The 9,209-nt window shown below is 34.3% G+C and overlaps 1 protein-coding gene across 1 annotated transcript; it reads left to right on the plus strand.

Moving 5' to 3' along the window:
- Window positions 1–4,905: 4,905 nt before the first annotated feature.
- Window positions 4,906–7,653, plus strand: LOC120772432. The gene has a single exon (XM_040101043.1). It carries the CDS (start codon window positions 5,655–5,657, stop codon window positions 6,729–6,731), a length of 1,077 nt encoding a protein of 358 aa, XP_039956977.1. The 5' UTR covers window positions 4,906–5,654; the 3' UTR covers window positions 6,732–7,653.
- Window positions 7,654–9,209: the final 1,556 nt, after the last annotated feature.

Genomic DNA, 9,209 nt, shown 5'->3' on the forward strand with positions numbered 1-9,209 from the left:
GAATTCAATTTCCGTTCAAAAAAACATTTTTAACGAACTGCCATATTTTTCGATAATTGATTTTATTTTACTATTGGTTAAGCGAATATCTGTTGATTACATCTACCGCTATTTCAATTAGAATTTAAGCAGTTTCTAAAGGTCGCTCAAAGGGGAAATACTATATTTAAGCTCAAACGGTTGTACACGCCCTCTGGCTTTTATTTTCTGTTATGTACCATAGCTTTGGTACGACCTTACATACATATGTACATATATGTAAGTATATCGTCACTTAAAATGCAAAATAACGTAACATCACTTTTCACAATTTACAGGCGAAGGAACAGCGGAACGGTATAATAGAAGCCACTCATATTGTAACAAAATTGGGGTTTTGGTTATAAAATGGTTATATATTGGTTATATATCGGAGCGGAAGCTTGAAATTTTACGATATTACATATACAAGTATAATATGAGGTTGTGAATCGTAAGCAATAAAAACTCAATTTCGATTTTTGTGATGATACGTTGTTTTGCATTTCAGGTGACGATGTATGTAATATTTGGAATTGAACCGCCCAGCAACAAATACTAATATCTTGCATGTGAATATTTACGACTTCCAAACATTTTCCAAACAAAATATAATAATAATGATAATTAAATTATATGCGCTTGCAAAAATCTTCACATCTCTGTTATTAATGACTGTCGATTATCTTACTCGTGCTGGTATTTTACTGGAGTTGAACAAGTGTTTCTTTGTGTAGACCAAATTATTTGAGTTTGCAGTTTTTCATGTTCATTAGCAATTATATTTTTTATAAATAATAAATTAAAATTAAATATCAATAAATTATTTTGTTTTAATTTGTAATTAATATAAATTTCAGATATATTTTTTTCTAATATGAATAAATGTGTAAAATTTAGGGAGCAGTAATACATTTTTTGTGTTATTAGCAGTTCATGCACCTGAGCGAACGAGTTCGGGTGGTTTACATTTATTTATTTCTTTTTTACTGATAATCTTATTTTTTATCGATACAGAAAGTTAACAACTATTATTAAATGTAATTATTAAAAAGTGGGAAGAAATCACAGGTGTTGACAGTAGAAACCTTGAGAAATTGATAATTGCAAATAATAACTTTTATATGAATATGTATATGGATGACAGTGATCGTATAATTACATACTGTATGTTTTTAAGAAGAAGCAATTCCGTTTTGCGACCAGGGGCGTACGTTAAGGGAGGTTCTAGGCGCTTTCGGATTTCGTCGTTGTTGCTTTGGGGAATCGAAACAAGCTCTATACAAAAGTGTGTTTCGTATTGCCTTTCGGCCTCGTGTGGAACGAATTAGCTGAAGTACTAGCGCTACTTAAATTCTTAATATTTGTAACAAAAACTGCTAATTAACTGTGATATCTGCAAATCGCTGCAACTTTATCGGTATCAACTGCTCATTTTCATAGACATATTGGAGTTTCGATACATCCAGAAAATGGTGTTCTCTGACTTGCATTAAAGTACCTCACAGAATAACCGATGTTTTGTTAAAAAATTAATCATAGGCACTGAGGTCCCCATATGTATTTGATATATAGAATTTTCGACTTTTTTGTAAGTGAGATTGTGTACATTAAATACATTTTTATGTTAATTTTTATTTGAATAACGTCTTTGGCTCTAACTTTGATTTATATACTGTGAAGTGAAAGAATCTTCTTCTTCTTTACTGGTGTAGACAACGCTTACGTGGTTATAGCCGAGTTAACAACAGCGCTCCAGTCGATTCTTTTTTTTCGCAATTTGGCGCCAATTCGAGATACCAAGCACAGCCAGGTACTTCTCCACCTAATCTCTCCAAAATGGTGGAGGTCTTCTTCTTCCTCTGCTTCCCACGGCGGATGCTGGGTCTAATACTTTCAGAGCTGGAATGCTTACATCCATACGGACGACATGACCTAGCCAGCGTAGCCCCTGTCTGCACCACATAGAGTTTGGTTTTTGTTCGTCGAGAGAGAACTTTAATTCTCAATTGCTACCTCAGCCCGAAGAGTTATTCTGCCTTGAATTTCGAGGCTGACATTTATGTTGGTGTTAATACTGGTTCCAAAATAGACGAAATTATCTACGACTTCGAAGTTATGACTATCAAAAGTGACATGGGAGCTAAGTCGCGAATGCGACGCCTGTTTGTTTGATGACAGGAGATATTTCGTCTTGCCCTCGTTCACTACCAGACCCTTTTGCTTCGCTTCCTTATCTGTCTGAGCCCAATGATATCAATATCATTGGCGTACGCCATTAGCTATACACTCTTATAAAAGATTCTGACTTCTCGATTCAGATATGCAGCTCGAATTATTTTCTTCAGCAGTACATTGAAGAAGTTGCACGATAGGGAGTCGCCTTGTCTGAAACCTCGTTTGGTATCAAACGGCTTGGAGAGGTCCTTCCCGATCCTGACGAAGCCTTTGGTAATGCTCGTCAGCTTACACATCCGTATTAGTTTTGTGGGGATACCAAATTCAGACATAACGGCAAATAAGGCAGCTCCTTTTCGTGCTGTCAAAAGCAGCTTTGAAATCGACGAAAAGGTCGTGTGTGGCCTCTTTTGTCGACCTTTTCCTAGAATTTATTATCGCTAACGAATTTACTTATTGAGATGTGGCAATAATCCCAAAACTCTCGTACATATGTACAATACCAACCTCTCTCCCTGTAACATGCATACGTACGAAGTTTTATGATGATAGTTTTAGGTGTCTGTTGCTACATGGCTACAATGGACAGTGGTTGGCAGGTCGCAGGTATCCTATTTTATTACTATTATTTGTTAATTTTAACTAAATGTGCTTTTACCTATTAATTATATGGATAACACAGAATGGTCAAACACAGCGAGCAAAGAAGTGGCAAATGGAACCTATAATAAATCGATGTATATCTCTATAATTCCCCGAGTAAAATACAATTTTCTACAGCTATTTTCGCAGCAAACTTTATATTGCTTTTTATGTAGATAAGGTCAATCAGCGATAGCGTGGGAATTCCATATTTTTGGCATAAACTGCACCAATACAGCAAACTTACCAAACGAACGATAAAAAGTGAGTAATAGCCACCAATGTAGTGCATGAGTACATGAGTAGTATTTTTCCTGAGAAAGGATGTTCGAATAACAACACTTCCAAAAACCGTTATTTTTGCACCAGTTTATCATACAACTCAATTCTGTCAAGGTTGGTTTCTCCAATAAATTTCACACATATCAACACAAAACGACAATAATAAATTACTTACTTCCTTTATTTTACGATTTGAATTTGAGTAGCTGGGTACGAGTACCAAAAATAAATGGGGTTAGACTAAAATATAAAAAACCTTAAAGAGGTCCTACCTTCTTCCATCGAAACTGTAGGACATTACATTCAGTGTTTTTTGCGATGGAACTACAAAGTTATAGAAAGATCCAATTTCATTGAGAATATTTTCTGTAATTAAATTGAAAGTCATGCTTATGACGAATACTTTAACGTACTACTTTTATTTGTACATGTCTGTATTTGGGTTTGTATTTTGGAATTTCATTTATTTTTTTTTTCGCGGACACATAAAAACTATTTTTGTATGCTGAAAAAATTTCTGAAATCTTAAGCCCTTAATTTTGAGTTTCCTACAATTTTTTCCTTTGCGGTTTGTCTATAAAACCAGCAGTTTCCCAATTTTTTTCAAAAAGGTGTGATAAATGTGAAAATTCAAAAAGGAAGGAAAGGAAAATTCAAAATTAATGGCTCAAAATTTCGCAATTTTTTTCACAACATAAAAAACAAAATTTTCATTAGTCCGCGAAGAAATAATAAAAAGTTTTAAATGAAACACCCTAGTCTGTATATGTATACTATATACATATCTATGTATTTTGATAAAAAAAAAACATCAAAAGAGATTAGAATTATGAACGATGTCACAATTCCTAAACATTTGAAGTAATCTACAACTCATATTAGGAGTTGTATAAAAATACCCACTACCTGTCAAATTTCAAGATATAGCAAATTTACAGCAAACAAAATGAGTCACATATATGTTCATATTTACATATATACCAAGACAATGAAAATTGCCAATATCACGTATATGATTACTTTTAATAGTTAGAAAATATAATTACATTAAATATGACACTTTTATTTTAGTGCCTACTAAAGATTTTTCACCGCAACTTGAACCCAAATGCAGCTGTCAACTCGTAAATCACAAGATTTACCTAGCGAAGCTCAGTAGATTGGACGAGCTTTTTCACTGTTTTGCGCTATGCCTTTTGAGGTTATCAAATAAGTTGAGTATCTAATGAGTTGCTTCGTTAGACTAGTATGTTTACCGTCTCTTTGATATTATTTGTCAAAGAGGGCTCGTTGTTGACAAAAACTAGTTATTATTATTTTCCTAACGTGCCGGCTATAAAAAAAAATTATTTAGCTACTTGTTTTTAACAATTTCCTTGTTTAAACATACATATGTACATACAAAACACTTATGCACATACATATATGTACATATATATGTATTTCGGTCTCCATAACGTATTATTAGTTTTTCTGTTTATCATCACCTGTTATCGAACTGCTAGCATTGATAACGCACCTTACAAAAATTCGTTCAATCAAAGAGAGATTAAATTCGCACGCCTGCAAGTAATGCAACAACTGATTGCACGCTATAAACGTATGTGAGAGTGTGCATGTACACCGAACTAGTGTTAAACAGCTGTAATGCTTTTAAATTGTAAAAAAAACTCCCCCCATCAAAAGCTGCTCAACGCTCTGCAAAACAATACAATAAATGCTGATATGCGCGCCCCATATAAAAGCGTTGGCCAACGGTGAGCGTCATTCATTGCTAAATGAGCGTTCGGTGTACAAGTTACGGCGGCGACGCGTGAACTATACACATACATACATATAAATAATTAATTCGGCTACGAAAGCAATAATAGAATATAATTTAGCAACGAATTTTGTATACTCGGAAGTATTCGGTTGAACCAAGTCTGATTAAAATACGCTACGTTTGTGTTGGTGCAGAGGTGATTCCCCAAGTGACGACAAAAGCAGAAAGTATTTGCTAAATATATGCACATAAATGAGTACATATAAATAAAAGCTATGAGATAATAATGAAACATTAAAAGAAGAGACAAATTTTTAGTTTTGTGAGACGTATAAACAAACATACATATAAATATTTGGAGCAAGTGACTGACACGCCAATTATTAGTGTGCGAAAAGTAAATGGAATAAAAAATCACCTGTTAACAGGTATTAAAACACGACTAATAATCGAAGCAGTTTGTGCTGAATAATTGCAAGTGACATTAGCAAAGTGCTGATTGATTGTCAATACAGCAAAGTGAGACAATAGACAACAACAAAGTTCAGCAGTGAAATTGATTGCACACGAAGAGTTAATGAATACGAGCGGTGATTTTTCGGCATGCAATGACAGTTACAGATTTGAAATATAAAGTCAGCATATTAGAAAGTTAAAGTGCGAACTGAAGATACATGAGCAGAGAACTGTGAAGTGCGAGACATTAAAAATAGAAATAAATTCCTTAACAAATAATATAAAACATTGTTTAAAATAAAAACTGAACAAAATGGGTATACCAGTAAACGATCCAGAGAATCCCGCAGGTTATGATTGCAACTATGCAAACAGCAAAACTTCCAGTGCATGCAAATGCAGCTGCAGTTGTAGTAACAGGCAGAGCGCTAGTAAGAGCAACAGTAACAGTAGCAGTAACGATAACAGTAGCAGTAGAGGTAATTGCAATAGCAGCAATTCCAGCAGTTGCAAACATACTGGCCGCACAAATAAGTCAGGCGCCACTACACTCACACTCACATTAGCCAACAACAGCAGTTGCGGTGCAGCGAACAATTATCAATACAGCAAGACGGAAACATTGGACGCACCCCTAACAGCGGCGTCGATCACTCGTCATACCAGAGACTTGGTTGGCAACTCAAAGGAATATCGTATAGAGAGTAATAAAAGTGATTTGCGCATTATTGGCAATGGCAATCGGATACGTATCGGTTGCAATCAGGGTAATTTACAAATTATTGGCAATAATACAAGACTGAAAATCACAAATAACACCGGTTGCATACGTTATACGGGGAATGAGGGACGCATTTGCTTGGGTAGTGATTCGACACAACAAATAGTCGATTACATAGGCAACAATGGCAAATTGAAGGTGGTCAAATCAGCGGAATTATTAAGTGAGAAAATCAAAACTCACAAGCAAAAAAGTCCCAAAAATGTAGAAGCATCGGCAACTGCGAATATTACGTCGAATGCGGGGAAGTGTGCGACGTCAGCAAAGGTCAACGTTGACGAGGCAACTGGATCGGGATCGGCTGCGTCTCCATCCCACTCAACACCCAAGAAGGTGAAGGTGAAATCCGCCTCTTTTGGCGGCGATTATAGCGCGCAATGGCGGCAGTTCAATGAGTTGTTCGAACAGCAAGGTTGGCGTAATTTCGATTTCGCATCAATGCCGAATTTGAAGTGCGAACACGCTGTTGGTAAAGAGGCTGAACAAAGTAATAATAATAGTAGGAGTAGTAAAGTTAATACTAAAAGCTGTAAAATTGATAATAATATTAATATAGTGAGTACTTATGGTAATATTTGCATAAAGAATGCGGTCAATGTTAGTATGTGAGTGAAGAAAGAATGATTAATAGCAGAGTAGCTAATTCATAAATTGCTAAATTTGCTAAAAAACCAAATATAACAGTATGAAAAATTATAACAAGTAAGGCAGTAATTTTCCTAAGAAATTATTAAATTCATAACATAAATAGAAAAGATTAATGTATATTTAAGTAGTAACAACGCTCTCTATGACAAATATGATCTATGACAAACGTAAATTTAAGTTAAAACAAGGAATTGAGTCATAAATGAATGTGTGTAGTTTAAAAAACTTTTGACTGTATTTATGCCAGCAATACCTCTTGCCTTGTATTTGTAATATTAGTGCAGAAATAACTTTTTGTTGAAAAGGAAAAAAAAACAATAAGAAAGGAATGGATATTTTGGTTATTTATTCAGTTAATTTTTTAATTAATAATGAAAATGCTTTAATTAATTTTGAAATCATCCTGACTATTTAAGTTAAAGTTGCTGTAATACTGAATAACCTAACTGTGAGTTCTTTTTAACTGTCTTTTATGTTGTAGGCTTTATAGCACCTAAAAAAAAAAACTAAAAAATATGTCCATGACAAATATTGTATTTATTTATATTTTGTACATTTAGTAAAGATTTTAATATATTTTAACAAGTGCACTGAAGACCTATGTATAAACTTTAACTTTAAGTCAGCGAATTGTTCCTAAAAATCTTAGTCAACATGCAGAAAGAACAACAACAAAATAAGCACAATTAATTTTAACAAAATACGCTTAAACGTAAAGTATTATGGCAATAAGAATATCCGTAGTATTTACACTTGAAATGCATCAGACTAAAAATCTAGCGCAAGTATTTATAATGTAGTGAAAATTATGTAAGCTACATGTAAACAAAAATATTATGTCATTCCATGAATGATATGTAATAAAACTACATTTCAATTAAAATTTCGGAATTCATTTAATGCAAGAATAGCTGTGAGAGTATCTAAAGTAAAGACTGCTTGCTCAGTGTTTCAGCAGCATTTGGACGAAAATTGCTGCGTTTCCATTAGAAATGCATTTCGCGCATTAAAAAAGGCACTGTTTCAAGTTGACTGTGTTCAAATGACCTTAAGGCTTTCCAACAAACATGCGTTTGCTAACTACGGACTTTCCTGTATTTAAATTGTTTATGGTAGGTATGGGAATTATTTTCATCGTGCTAAACCTAAACAATTTCTTAATTTACCTAAGAGCTCGCTGGTGCCAGGGCTTCTTTAAATTCGGTATCTATGTATGTACGAGTATAACAGCTTAAGATTCCAAAGCAATGAAAGTTAAAGCTAAGGCTTTACCAGTGTGACAATAAGCAAGAGACCGCAGTGGAATTCTCAACTTTAATCTTAAGCATAATCATAGTCTGCGGTTGTAATGCCCAATTTTTTCAACTTGATTGTGTTACGTAACTAATAAAGTTTGAAATGATTAATTCACTACTCTGTATTTGCACTTTCCTTTTGTTTGTACATATTGACGCATGTACACATGTACATACAAAAGTAGCTACACAAAAAGTTGAATAATTCTGCTTTGTGAAAAAATTACGGAGTTCCTCGAAAAAAACATATCAGCATAACTCAACTGAAAAACATCCCCGAATGTCGAAATTCATTTGAATAAAATAAATATTTTACACTTGAAGTGATAAGTGCGACAGAAATTTACTGTATCGCACTGTTAGAATGAAGCACGCCCCATGTGGGAAGCATAACTGGGGTTAAAGCGCGCTATTTGTCACTTGATTTAAGGGGCTACAATAAAAAAATTTAGCTTTTTATTCAGACTTTTTATTATTCCAAAGATACATATTTTATAAGGATTTTGTGAAATTTTCATAAAAAAATATTCAAGACTCGTCCATTATGACATCATTTCCGGCAGTCCCTCTGCACAGAATGATTCTTAGACAAACAACATGATATTGATGTACAACAGCAAAGCGCATTTCCTAATGCCATTCGATCGTCAACAATACGTGCGAATCAAGTGACGATTTCTACATTGTTTTCATTCCGTGCTGGATCTAACGAGTTTTATAATAGGGACGCTACAAAAGTTGACCAATAGAGACAGCAAACGACGTCATATTTTTTCCACTCTTTTGACGTTTCTCTTTACTGAGGTTTGCCATTTCATCGTCATAATCGACCTGTCAGATCAACGATGGAGCATCTAATGAAAAAATTTGAATCCGCAGACACAGTACAAAATGTTCCCGTGCAAGATCAAATTGACGCAAGAACTGAAGCCGCTTGACCACCAGAATCCTCATATGTTCGTGAATTGGATAGAGCAACAACTTGAAAATGATCCGGATTTTCAACGAAAAATGATCTGCAGCGATGAGGCTCATTTCTGGCTGAATGGCTTCGTAAATAAGAAAAACATGCGTTATTGCTTTTCCTGCTACGAACTCCTAAACAAGAAAGTAGCTAAAAGCTAAGAATGTACTAAATGCAGTT

The sequence above is a fragment of the Bactrocera tryoni genome, chromosome 3 (assembly GCF_016617805.1).
Source record: "Bactrocera tryoni isolate S06 chromosome 3, CSIRO_BtryS06_freeze2, whole genome shotgun sequence".
Taxonomy (NCBI): Eukaryota; Metazoa; Arthropoda; class Insecta; order Diptera; family Tephritidae; genus Bactrocera; species Bactrocera tryoni.